Source organism: Cnephaeus nilssonii (assembly GCF_951640355.1).
Source record: "Cnephaeus nilssonii genome assembly, chromosome: 8".
Lineage (NCBI taxonomy): Eukaryota > Metazoa > Chordata > Mammalia > Chiroptera > Vespertilionidae > Cnephaeus > Cnephaeus nilssonii.
Window position 1 is genome coordinate 38,373,204 of NC_137079.1, and position 13,667 is coordinate 38,386,870.

General features: G+C 36.5%; 1 protein-coding gene across 1 annotated transcript in view; it reads right to left on the bottom strand.

Moving 5' to 3' along the window:
- Positions 1-13,667, bottom strand: part of ITGBL1 (integrin subunit beta like 1) — a 204,602-nt gene that overhangs the window by 83,983 nt on the left and 106,952 nt on the right. Inside the window, exon 7 of the mRNA XM_079779340.1 lies at positions 5,906-6,052. Coding sequence (XP_079635466.1) covers positions 5,906-6,052 — 147 coding nt within the window. The remainder of the gene's footprint in view (positions 1-5,905; positions 6,053-13,667) is intronic.

The window sequence follows — 13,667 nt, forward strand, 5'->3', positions numbered from 1 at the left end:
ATTAAAACATACTAATTGATAAAAATGAGGACATGTTTTCTATTTTCTAGAAGCTATAATATTAAATAATTAACCTCAATTTATCATTCTTGCTCCATTTCACACCTTCCCTTTATGTGTTTAAGGACTAAAACACATACAATACCTCTTAGAACAAGTCTAATAAAAGAAAACCAAATGGCACAGAGGATAGGCAACAAAAACACGCAGGATTTCAGTACCAAACAAAAAGATGACTTGGGTACAAGGATAAATGATCAAAGAAGGGAAATACCTCAAACACAAGCCTCCAAATAATAATGCCTATAGATAAATAATACTCTTTTACGATTATAGGAGTCAATAAAATGAGTTTGATAAATAGTAAAAGTGCATAACACTAAAAGAAAAGTATATTGAGAAGAGCTACTGATTATTTAAATTGTCAGCATTGGAGGGTAAAGAGAACCCGTGATATGCTCCTGGTGGAAGGCTATACTGGCACAACTTTTCCAGAGAATATAAATTGTTAGGGCAATTTTTAATTGAAAAACTTTAATGTATTTTTATTCATTTAGGTCTATGCATTCTACATGTCAGAATTAATACTAAGAAATTGTGCAACTTTTAGGCTATCTGAATGTAAAGCACAATATTGTATTTATTATTATTATTATTATTTTAAATCCTCACCTTAGGATATTTTTCCAGAGAGAGTTGGAGTGAGAGGGGAAGATAGAAATATCAATTTAAGAGAAACACATCAATTGGTTGCCTCCTGCATGCACCCTGACCAAGGCCTGGGCTAGGGAGGAACTTGCAACCGAGGTATGTGCCCTTGATGAAATCAAACCCGAGACCCTTTAATCTGCAAGCCAATGCTCTATCCACTGAGTCAACCAGCTAGGGCATAAAGTATAATATTTAGAATGTGAATAAAGTGAGACAATTTAGGTGTGTAAGAAAAAAAAGTTAATTCTTTTGTTACAATCATTATGGAATACCATGAAGTTATACCAATGATTTTGCATAAGAATGTTTGTAACAAAGAAATAAAAAGTTCATGACATATTGTTCAGCAAATCCTATCTAATATGCAAATTGACCATACCTCCGACACACCCACAAGCCACGCCCACCATCCAATCAGAGCGAGCATGCAAATTAACCCAAACCAAGATGGCTACAGCCACAGAGAGCAAGGTTTCCTAGGTAACAGAGGAAGCCAAACTTTCTGCCTGCCCTGGCCAGGCCTAAGCCTCCACTCAAGCTACAAAGTTTCAATTATAGAAGGTAAACAAATTCAAACAAATGGCGGCAGAATGGAGCTTGAGAGAGCAGGCCAGGGTTGCCGCCGGCAACAGGGGAAGCAAAGCTTTCTGCACACCCTGGCCGGGCCCACCCACTTAAGGCAACAAAGTTTCAATTATAACCCCAACACAAATGGCTGCCGGCCTTGGAGGGAGCCCCAGGCTTGGCTCTGCTCCAGGCTACAAAGTTTCAATTGTAGAAGGAAAATAAATTCCAGATACCAGGGCCTCTGCTTGGGTCGCCAGGGGGCGTTGCCGGACTGCAAACCACCACAGGCCCCTCTCTCAGGACGCCCCACACCCCAAGGGAAACCCCACCTGATCCCAGACGCCCTTCAGGGCAAACCAGCTGGCCCCCACCCCTGTACCAGGCCTCTATCCTATCTAATAAAAGAGTAATATGCAGATTGATCATCACTGCAACACACAATATTGCTGCCCCCATGTGGTCAAAGATCCTGCCCCCATGTGGACACAAGATGGCCACCACAAGATGGCCAGCAGGAGAGGGCAGTTGGGAGGCAACCGGCCTGCAAGGGAGGGCAGTTGGAGGTGATCAACCCTGCAGGAGAGGGCAGTTAGGGGTGACCAGGCCGGCAGAGGAGGGAAGTTGGGGGCAAACAGGCTGGCAGCAGAGTGGTTAGGGGGTGATCAGGCTGGCAGGCAGAAGCGGTTAGGGGCAATCAGGAAGGCAGGCAGGCAAGCAGTTGGGAGCCAGCAGTCCTGGATTGTGAGAGGGATGTCCGACTGCCCGTTTAGGCCCGATCCCAAATGGGCAGTCAGACATCCCTTGAGGGGTCCCATATTGGCGAGGGTACAGGCTGGGCTGAAGGACAACCCCCTCCGTGCACGAATTTCGTGCACCGGGCCTCTAGTTGGTATAATAAAAGGACCAGTAAATCATCTAAAATGACAGCTTTGGAGTCGGAGGGCCTGTACTAAAAGTTTGTGTTAAAACTTGCACCTCTGGGACTTACTATGTAAGATGTCAAACTGTTAAAACTTCTAATTTCTTTTTCTGTAAAGAGAAGAATAATTGTTCTTTTTCCTACCTCATTATATTTGGGGGATAGCAAAAAAGACAATGCATTCAATGTTCTTAACATTTTACCCATTGAGTAAGTGTGCATAGCATACTGTTGATAGAATAGCATAAATACATCATTTGTAAAATATGTGCATGTTTATATTTATTTTGATTTAGATATTGATATGATATACATACAGTATTAGCCTCAATTGTTTTCTATGGGTTGAAATGTGATTTTTGTTGCATTGCTTGTTTGTTTGCTTTGGTTTAATGTGTTCCCTAAATTTTGTACATGGCAGACAGTATGAGTCAGGAGTTCGGCTGCAGTAACAAACTACCCTAATATCTGAGCTGATTAAAAAAAGATAGGTTTATTTCTTGCTTCTGTTACAGGTCCCTTAAGGTGTCAGCAGAGGTTTCTGCTAATTATCCTCATTCAGAGACCCAGGCTAATCAGCCACCATCTCAAATACTCCAAATCCCCAGGCCAGAGGAAAACAGAGATGGCAAATCTCTCACTGCCTCTTTAGCTTCTGCTCCAAAGTGAACACATCACTTTGTTCACATTTTTTTTTTATCAAAGCCAGACAGACTCAGGAAGAAAACCTGAATAATAATAATAAATGTATTTCTAAGTCAAGAAGAGTTTAAAACTAATGTGTAACCTATCATTTCAGTTTTTTAGCAGAACATTGGTATGAAAATAGAGAAAGTTGTACATCATGCCTAACTCCCAGGAGTAGAAATTAGGATGAACAACTGTATATCCATATTGACTACATGAGAGTCAATTAAATTAAATGAAAAGTTATTCCTAGGCAATAATAAATAGAAATCAAGGAATCAGAGGATAAGCAGATAACGTAAGAGATAATGTAAATTATTCCCCTACCTTCAAGACATAAGGATCACACTCAGTCATCACCAGCAGAAGCAAGTCATCTAATTTAATTTCCAGTGGAAAACGCCTTCACCTGGCCCTTGAGGTGGACTCCACTGAGGAACTTCAGTACATTCTTCCAGGGTAATTTATTTTTCTTGGCCCCAGCTGGTAAGCTGAAGAGGCTCTCTGGCTTGTGAACTGTTGGGCCTTGTAATTGCTTTCCTCACTCATGTAACCACTGATGCAATTGTCACTCATATATTACAAAACTAATCCTTCGCAAGTTTCATATTGGCTATTTGCTATGAAACATCCCATGCCAATGAGTTTGCAGATGTAGCACTATGAAAAAGGAAGGGTCTCTGATCATTGGTCTGAGTACTGGCTCCCATAAATCCTTGGTCTTCACTCTCAATATCCTTATATTTTGTTATGGTTCCCTGAGAAATCACCTCACTCATCAATACCTCAATTTCTCCATGAGGAAACTAGAAAAGCTTATTATTTATCTGTAAATTATTTCAAAAGGCTTAAATGAATTATAAGAAATAAAAGTTACCATAACTTAATCCATATATTCAATACCTTTTTAATAACAAACTTTAGATATACTCTACTTCTTCAAATGGTAGCTAAATTTATTAGTTAATCTCTAGGAAGGTAAGAGACAAATATGTGTTTATTAGAGTTTATTAAAATTTTATAGATAAAGCTTATAAGAACCTTCTTGCACTAGCATTATATTAAAAATTTTAGGGACAAATGAAAAACAACTGGTAAATATATATATTTAGAGTAATTTTCTGTTTGAGAGATATTTTGTATGTTTTTGTTTTTTCCCCATTATATAAGTTATTTTAACAATAAATGAATGTTTGTGTGAGTAAATAAATAATAGTAGTCTGAAAGATACTAACTTTTAATCTTTGTTACTTCAAAAGCATGAGAGACTCAAGCACTACAATGACAATACTGTATTAATGCAGGCAGAACACTGGTTTTTGTCTAGGATTATTCAGTGAAAGACAGGGTAAGTCAGAAATGCTTGTGAAATGAAAATATTCCTCTACCCATATCTTTCTTATCTCCCTACTTATAATCATTAGGAACAAATATCAGAGTATAGGAAAATACCTATGGTACAAATAATTTTGAAGACTTTGGGCATTTTCTACATGAGGAAAACTATAAGTAATTTTCAAAAGCAGATGATAACAAATAATGGCAAGGATGTGAAGAAACCGGAAACTTCACCATTGCTGGTGGGAATGTAAAATGATGTAGCCACCTTAAGGACAGTACCTCAAAAAGTTAAACCTAGATTACAATATGACCCAGAAATCCCACTTATGGGTATAAACCCAAGAGAAATTAAAGCACAATTCACACAAAAACTTATACATGAATGTTTATAGAACATTGCTCACGATGGCCGAAAAGTAGAAACGTTCCAAATGTCCATTAAAAGATAAATGGATAAATAAATGTGGTCTATCCATACAAATGGATATTATTCAGCCATAAAAATGAATGAAGTTCATGCTACAACATGGATAAAGCTTGAAAACATCCTATATGAAAAAAAGCCAGAAACAAAAAGGTCACATATTTTATAATCCCATTTATATGAAATACCCAGATTAGGAAACTCCATAGATTAATGGCATTTAGGGGTTGAGAGGAGAGGAGAATGGGGCATGACTGGTAAAAGGTACAGAGATTCTTTTCGTGGTGATGAAAAAGTTCTACAATAAGATAATGGTGATAGTTGCATAATTCTGTTAAGATACTAAAAGCCACTATGTTGTACACTTTAAAAAAGCAACTTTTATGGTACTTGCATTATATTTCAATAACAAATTTATTTTTCAAAAAGAAAACTGTAACATAAAATTAAATATCTGATCTAACATTCAGGTAACGGAAGTATTCCTTTTCCTCTCTCACGAATAAAATTTACAATAACTGCAATTACCAGTTCCTCTGAAAGCATAGTTTATATTAATGTTTGTTGCCATTTTCAAGTTAGAGGTGAAATTATATTTCTTATTTTGATAAATCTAAAAGAATGGAACCAACTTTCCTCTAGATGAATGCTTACTTCTTCAATTTGTACTGATCTGGTACCAAGAGTGCACCTGAGACCACATGCCTTCTCAGACAACAAAAGACTATTCAGAACTATCTGTGTATGTGCATACAATGCTCTTTCAGAAGCCAACACTCTCCCCAATACACCAATGTTATTGAGTTTCAGAAATGGCAGTGAACTATTAGATGCTCTCATTCAGAAAATTTTGAGCAAATATTCAAACATTTTTATTTTCTTTTTAATGTATCATTGAGCTGAGTAGAAATGAACTGAAATTGAACAAACCTCAAGGTTACAGTGAATTGATAGCCTGTGAGTGTGTCTGGGTGTGTGGGACAGAAAGGGAAAGAGAGATTATATTTCTCCAGGTACTTTCATTCATGAAACTTGTTTGTTTTCATTAAATTTATTGGGGTGACACCGGTTAATAAGATTATACACATTTTCAAGTGTACAATTCTGATACATCATCTATATGTTTTATTAGTTCTTAAAAGACTAATCACTCATTCAGGAATCTTAGCTATCTTTTCAAGAGGATATATGTGAACTGAATTCATCTGTCTCATAGGATTAGGAGGCGGTGATAAGGCCTGAGAGCCCTCACTTACCCCTTCCGGAGCAAGGCAGATCAGAGCTCCCTTGGCACTTCTTGATGCTCTCCTCAGCCGACAGTGGGCAGGAACGTGGGTGCTCACACTTCTTCCCGTACCAGCCTACTTTGCAGTCACATCTTCCACAGTTACATTGTCCATGACCTTCACAATGAGAGCAGTAAGAAATGTATATACATGTGAAAAATATATTGAAGTCAGAATTCATTTGAACAGGGAATGTTATAAATGAGTCAGGATCTTAGTTAACAATATTAAACCTTAAAGCACTGGTACATTTTTCTCAAGATCCTAAATACCTAATTTATATTAATTGCTCATAAGGGGTAAAGAAAAGCAACAACTCCAGATATGATTAACAGGCTTATAGGGCTATAAATGTGAATTTATCAAAATTCATATGCATGTGATTGTATTGGCCTGCTGCAGCCTAAATAGAGTATTTGATGGATTTGACAATTAATTCATGTGGAGGAAAGCATTGGAAATGGAAAATAATTTGTTTGTGAAACAGGGTCTTATCTTTTGGAGTCACCCACACGTTATTATCATTTTATTTATTCATTTGTTTGTTTGTTTGTTTGTTTATTTATATTTATGTTGATTTCAGAAAGAAAGGAGAGGAAGAGAGAGATAGAAACATAAATGATGAGAGAGAATCATTGATTGGCTGCTGCCTGCATGCCCCACAATGGAAATCAAACCTGCAACCGGGCATGTGCCCAGACCAGGAATCGAACTGTGACCTCCTGGCTCATAGGTCAACCCTCAACCACTGAGCCATGCTGGCTGGGCTCATTACTTTTTTTTTTTTTTTTACCACACATTACATGTTTATCCTTAAAACCAATAACCTGTGTGGAGTTCACCACTCTTGAAGACCAAATTACACACACAAACGAGGTCAGGTAAGATACTGATTTCTTTTTATATGGACACAGAGCTTGTAAAGAACTATGATAAGTATTGGTATGGGATAGAAAATAAAAGGCCAACGTTATCAAATAATTGTATTCAAATCCTGATCCTGCTACCTACAGAGTAGGGCTGGTTAAATGACCTCATTGAAGTTTAGTTTCTTCATCTTTAAATGGGATAATAATGCATTATCTACCCATATTTATCAAGTATATATCTTAAAATGCTACATAAAAGTGAGTTATTATTATTTTTATTTATTTGAGTCCACATATGTAACCAAGTAGGAATAGAAAGGGAAGCAGGATAACTTCAGTTGAGCTTTTCCTAACTCCTATGGAACATTCAGGTACTCATTACAGATGCAGAACAACGTGGATTTCTACAATTGCTGCAAAAAATGCATGAAGAATTTTAAAGAATGTGAAATTACACTTTTTTAAGTAAATCAAGTATTATGTTAATGGATGAAAATCCATGCTATTTTGTCACTGGCATTTGATATTACTACTTTCAATTTAAAAAACATTTATTGAGTATCTACCATGTAACCGGGTCTAAAAATAAATTACCGTTATCATTAATACTCTGCCTTAGATCTCATAATTTTAAAGGAAAAGAAAATTGTGCTTACTAGTAAATATAGGGTGTCCCAAAAAATATATATATACACACTTTGAATAATTATTAATGCCAATGTTCCTTTTCAGGTTTAATCCATTGGAATTAATACTTATTCAAAGTGTGTATACATTTTTGGGGATACCCTGTATGTATAACATGTGAATAGGATCATTTAGGCCTTCAAATATGAGAATTTTTATTTTAGTAGTTTAATTTATTAGCAATTAGATTCCACTGGTTGTAGATCCTGTGGCTTTTTGCCATTTATCCCAGCTTAAGAAATTCCTACTCTTCTCAATGCTCACGCAATTTCAAGCCAAATTTGCCAACAGAGCTGTATTGCAAATGCATAGGTAAATAACAGTTTTTAAAACAAAATCTTTAACATTTAAATTACAATCTATTCTGCCATCTTATAAGAGCTAATGGCTTTGAAATTCTTGAAGACCAGAGGTTTCATTTCAAGAACATTTAGATCTGCCATGAGGATACCAGGCAAAGTACAGAACATGCTGTCATATGTGGAAAATCAGTTGACACTTTAACAAAAAAAAATTTGAACGAGAGAGTTAGATTGAAAGGAGGGGGGGGGGAAAGCTTTACTCTTGAAAGTTTAAAATAGCTGTAAAAGTTGGAACAAAATACCCAGTAGGTTTCAGATGCCAGGAAATCCCTACCCAGGAGGATGCCACCTGCTGCTGCAGTTGTTTGAAATCCTCAGGCAGCAACCCTTGCCCAGGGTGAAGGTCCCAATAAATAACTAGGCACCTAAAATGAAACAGGAGCCTGTGCTGGGGACACCTGTGACTGAAGGGAGAACAGTCTCAAGTTCTACAGTTGGGACACAGATTTAAGAGTAGTTCTTATTGTCAATCTGAGGATCATTCACATGTAAATATTAAAATAATTGTGGTTGAATAAAACAAATTTGTAAGGACAGTAAGAAGTTATTAATAAGGTATTTTTAAAGTTAAAATATGATCCAATTAGTATCAAAATAAGTCAGATTAATTGTGGATGCATTAACAAATTATGGAAAAATGCAGCTGCTCTAGAAAAAATAGCTCTATGTTATTATTGTAGCTTCATTTTTTTTAATCCTTTGCTATTTCTGTGCTCTGCTATAAACACTAGAGGAAGATGTAGCCTATGATATATTGGACTTCTATTTTCTGTACATTTAATGCAGTATCATGGGGCATCTTAAGGATGAATTCTATGAATTTATGCTTCACCTCCAGTCATAAAGGAAACTGCAATTTTTCTTCTGGAGTTCCTAGTCTCTCAATTCTTGTGTAAAAGTTATGCCAGAGAGAGAGAGAAGGAATCATTTTATAAGGATAAAATAAAGAAGATGAAAATGCATGGTTTTCATATACAAAGAAAAGTTTAGAAAAGATAAGATTTATTTAGCATCAAAATCATTTAGACTACCATAACATACACTATCAGAGTATTTTATACACAAATAGTAGAAAGGGCATAAAAGAAATTAGGAAACTTGTGTCCCTGATCTAAATGTGTCACTAGTTCATCTTTTGGGGCCTCATCTCACTGGACTTTATCTTAAGAATGAGAGAACTAAAGGATGTGAATTTCACCACTCTGATCAGGTATGTAATGTCTCCATGCTAGTTTATCAAGCTTATAGAGTATGCCTGCAGGGGTTAATTTCATTGCTTCTAACAAATATTCCTTTAAACTCTGCAAGCAAAGGATAACAAAACAGAAATAAAAGATACAGATTATTGTTATTTATTCCTGATATCAAATATGAGGAGAACTGCTTTCAAAAGATCTGGAAGCATACATTAAAACACACACACACACACACACACACACACACACACACCAATGGAGAACAGCATGGTGTTAGTGCTGATATGTACGGTTTATGGGATCACAGCCCAATCTGTACCATATGGGTGGGGAGTTGGCAGCAAGACCAGACATCAAGTGTCATCATGGCTAGGTTGGGCGGGTAGAACTGAAAAGGCTCTCAAGCCATGATATTAGAGACTGTTGACACCCAAACTAATTTTTTCTTTGTAATTATTGTGCTCCCTTGATTTAAGCTATCTAATCTCAGAAATACAGGACAAATGCAGTTTCATTCACTCCTGACAAACATTCTTCTGCTATAGTGGACATTCCTTTCTTTTAAAATGCTCATGAGTTGGAATCTGATGTTGACAAGTAGTTTCTTACAAAGCAATATCAAGACAATCAATAGAGAAAAGTTTGGGAAAATAAATTAGATCTAATCAATACTTGTTATTTTTAAAAAATCATTCAATATATTGATTTTCCTTCAAGACAATGCAAACTGAACATACTTAATAATTTCCTTCAGTTTCTTTCCTTAGTGCTTTGGTAATACACAATGATAAATTTTCCCACATAATATAGGTTCTATCAAATGATTCGATTTTCCAAACTACTGTAAGCCAGGACTAATCTTATATTTTCATTATTTTGGTAGGCAACACAAGCTGAAAGATGGAGTTTAAGGTCACACTGCAGCATAATTTTTCAATTATTGAAATTTGAGAAAGAGACCAGGGTGGTAAGCAATCATCAAGAATAGAAGCGTATTTCAGAATCAGAAAGTAAATTCAATGGAGCAGCTCATAGAACTGAAGTAACAGTTGGTATACTTTAGGATTACTGGTCATGTCCTGGCCATTTTAGTCGCACCCAAGTTTTGTCAATAATATCATATTTGAGGTGTTTGTGTGTGTGCATGTGTGATGTTTGTGTATGACTAAGTACACACGAACACATGCACCATGTGAATGGTGAACAATGTATAGCAATAAAAAAAATAAAGCAAGTTTATTTGAAAGCAGGGATTGTGTTTTAAAATATTGGTACTTCCATACCTATGATGGAGTAGGCACAAAATATCTACATTTAAGTGTATTATTGAATAGATGAATGGACAGTGAGAAAATTTAAAAAAATAAGAATGTCAATTAAAAGAGCCAATCCATCAGATTTCTTTTGGATTTAAATAAGACCAACACTCTCTGGATGGCAAGAATAAAAGCTAAAAATAAAGCTGCATTTCATCTGAACCGTATTACACTCCAGCCTTGCATAAATCACTAGAGAATATTGAAGTAGTTGGATTACTTTCGTCTCATAAAACTAAGCTATTAACATACTCAGTAATCAGCTGCATGGCACCCTTCTATGGTGTGACTTAGGCAATTAGAAAAATTGTAAAGACTAATAATTCCCTAAGCATAATATGTAAAATTACACAGATTTAGTAAGAATAAAGAAATACTGCTGAGATTGGTGCCTGCCCAAGATCATAATTATGTTCAGAGAAGCTTAGTTTTATAAGAATTTTGAGCAACAAGAGGACAGTTCTTCCTTACTAAAATAAATCGAAGAATTTCATTTTCATCACTTGGAGAGTAAATTACACTAGTATTTGGGCCATATGTGTTTTCAAATGACACTTAAAGGCAGTGCGAACTTTTTCAAGTTACTTAATTTCTTTGAACCTGTTTCCTCTTCTGTTAAAATATAATCATGTCTCCTTCTCTGAGTTAGTGTGAGTCTAAAATGGAATGAGATATGTGAACGAACTTGGTAAGTATCTATCAGAGTAGGAGCTCTGTTAATGTTTCTTCTTTCCTAAATGCCTCTACTTAACTGTGAGAGGCAGGCTATGGAGAACTGGACACATTCAGTTCACTCAAATAATGACAAATAAAATCACAATTACAGATTTCATGTCTCATTGTCTTATTTCTTATTGTTCAAACTGCAGCCTATTACCTTAACATTTTTGCCCATTCCTACCTGTCTATATCCACAGCATGGAAACCACATAAAAATGGTTAATTATTCTCTTCTAACTGCCTTCCATGAGAAACCTCAGCTGCTTAACATTCTTGTCTGAAATCTCATAGGATATGGAAGAATGAAAAAGGAGAGGAAAAGAAAAATAAGATACAAGGAAGAAGGGAGGGAGTAAATGAAGTGCAAAGTTTCAGATTCCAAGTATTCCTTCTTTTTTAAAAAAATATATTTTATTGATTTTTTTACAGAGAGGAAGGGAGAGAGATAGTTAGAAACATCAATCAGCTGCCTCCTGCACACCCGCTACTGGGGATGTGCCCGCAGCCAAGGTACATGCCCCTGACCGGAATTGAACCTGGGACCCTTGAGTCCGCACGCCGATGCTCTATCCACTGAGCCAAACTGGTTTCAGCCCAAGTATTCCTTCTTAATGGCTTTTATCTGCCCAACATATAATAATAATTCTAAGCTTAAGTAATATGCAACAGGAATTGTGACCTTATAAAAGGATAGAGGTATCAACTGAAATGCCAATATCCATCTTCACCTCATGGTCCTAGTCCCTCACAACTGAGATAGACCAATTCACAAGAGCCTGAATTATCACTATAATGTATTTATTTTGAAATTTTCTACCCCACTCCTAAATCAGGATCATGAATTTAACAAGGAAGAGTGCACCCTATGGGCAATATATACTGAGTGGCCAGATTATTATGATCTCTGAATGCATAATAATCTGGCCACTCAGTGTATATCCTATATAATAAAAGGCTAATATGCAAATTGTCCCCTCGACCAGGAGTTCGACCAGCAGGCAGGCCAGCCAACCGCCCATCTCCCCTCCCCCTGGCCAGGCTGGCCAGACCCCACCCATGCACGAATATATATACATATATTAGAGGCCCAGTGCATGAATATATATATACACACACACACACACACACACACACACACACTGAGTGGCCAGATTATTATGTGTTCAGAGATCATAATAATCTGGCCACTCATTGTATATCAGAAAGCCACACACATTTTTTAAACATAAAAACCTGATTATCTCCTTTATTTTCTTACTTTAAATTATGTGGATTCATATTTTATCTCACAATCTTAAAATGACATTCTTAAATGGTGTTCTCTGAGCCTCAGTATAGTTTTCATTACCAATTCTGTGCTTATCACTAAATTCTCACATTCAGTCCTGATCCTTTAGACCCACATATTTAATAAGCTAAAAAAATATAAATGTTAGGTTGCCATTTGTCCTTTATGACTGATATATTTGACAACTTCCTTCTATATTCCCCATCTCAGTAACATTTACCCAGACAACCAGTCCCGTGACTACAGCACTCCACTGCCTAAAACCATCACAAACTCCCCCTTGCCTTTACAATAGAGTCAAGCCCTGCAATATGCTGGTGTGATAATAGAGAACATTCATATTAATGAGTAGTAGAAAATCTGAAAAGAGCAGCATCCCCTCAAGAGAACAGGATTCTTGAAATATTTAGGAAATCCTCCTGAACATGAGGGCTCATCAGAAGAGGGAACTTTCCATAGTGGGACGTTTAAACAACAGGCTCCCCTCAACGAGGCCAGAGGTCTTTGCAGTTGTACATTCACACTTAGATAGGGCAGCTCTTTTGTCTCCCTTTGCTTTGAATAGACCAGTGGTGTTTCCTATCAATGTACACCAACCAAGAAGTCAAGCTTAAAGAGATGTCTGTGCATATATCTCTGCCTTCTGGATTATCAAACCTAACTGAGCTGCACACCCATAAACCATTTTTGCTACATGACATTTTCCCAGACAGATCTATTCCCCCCCCACCATCAAACCCTTAAAAATTCTGGCAGGTCATATATGGCCCTTTTCATTTAGATCTCAAGCTCCATAAAGTCAAGAATCATGTTTAGCTCCTTCATTGCTGGGCCCAGAAGCCCAGATGCAGCCCAGACCCTGGCAAATACTGTTTCCTCCATAAATATTTATGAAACATTTTTTGAATCCACTAATGATATTCAATTTAAACTAATTTGCAGAATAATTTTGGTATGTAAATTATATTGAATAATTAATGCATTAAAATATCCATGAGAGTTGTATTACCCTAAGTTTTGCAATATATTACTATAGCTTGTCATCATGGTACCTATTCTGTTCATTGTCATAAGGTCTGCCAGTTTTGAATTCTCTGAGTTAAGCAATAGATATCTAGAGCTAATGGTTTTCCTTGGTGGAAAATTAGACTAATTTTAAGGGAGTGGTGCATTTTCCTCTCCAGTCTTTGCTCAAAGTGTGAATTATCTTAAAGGGTTCCACGTGACTAATAGGAGTGCTGTGGGTATCCAATGTTTTAAAATGCACATTCAGTTCCTTTATAGTTTCTGTGAG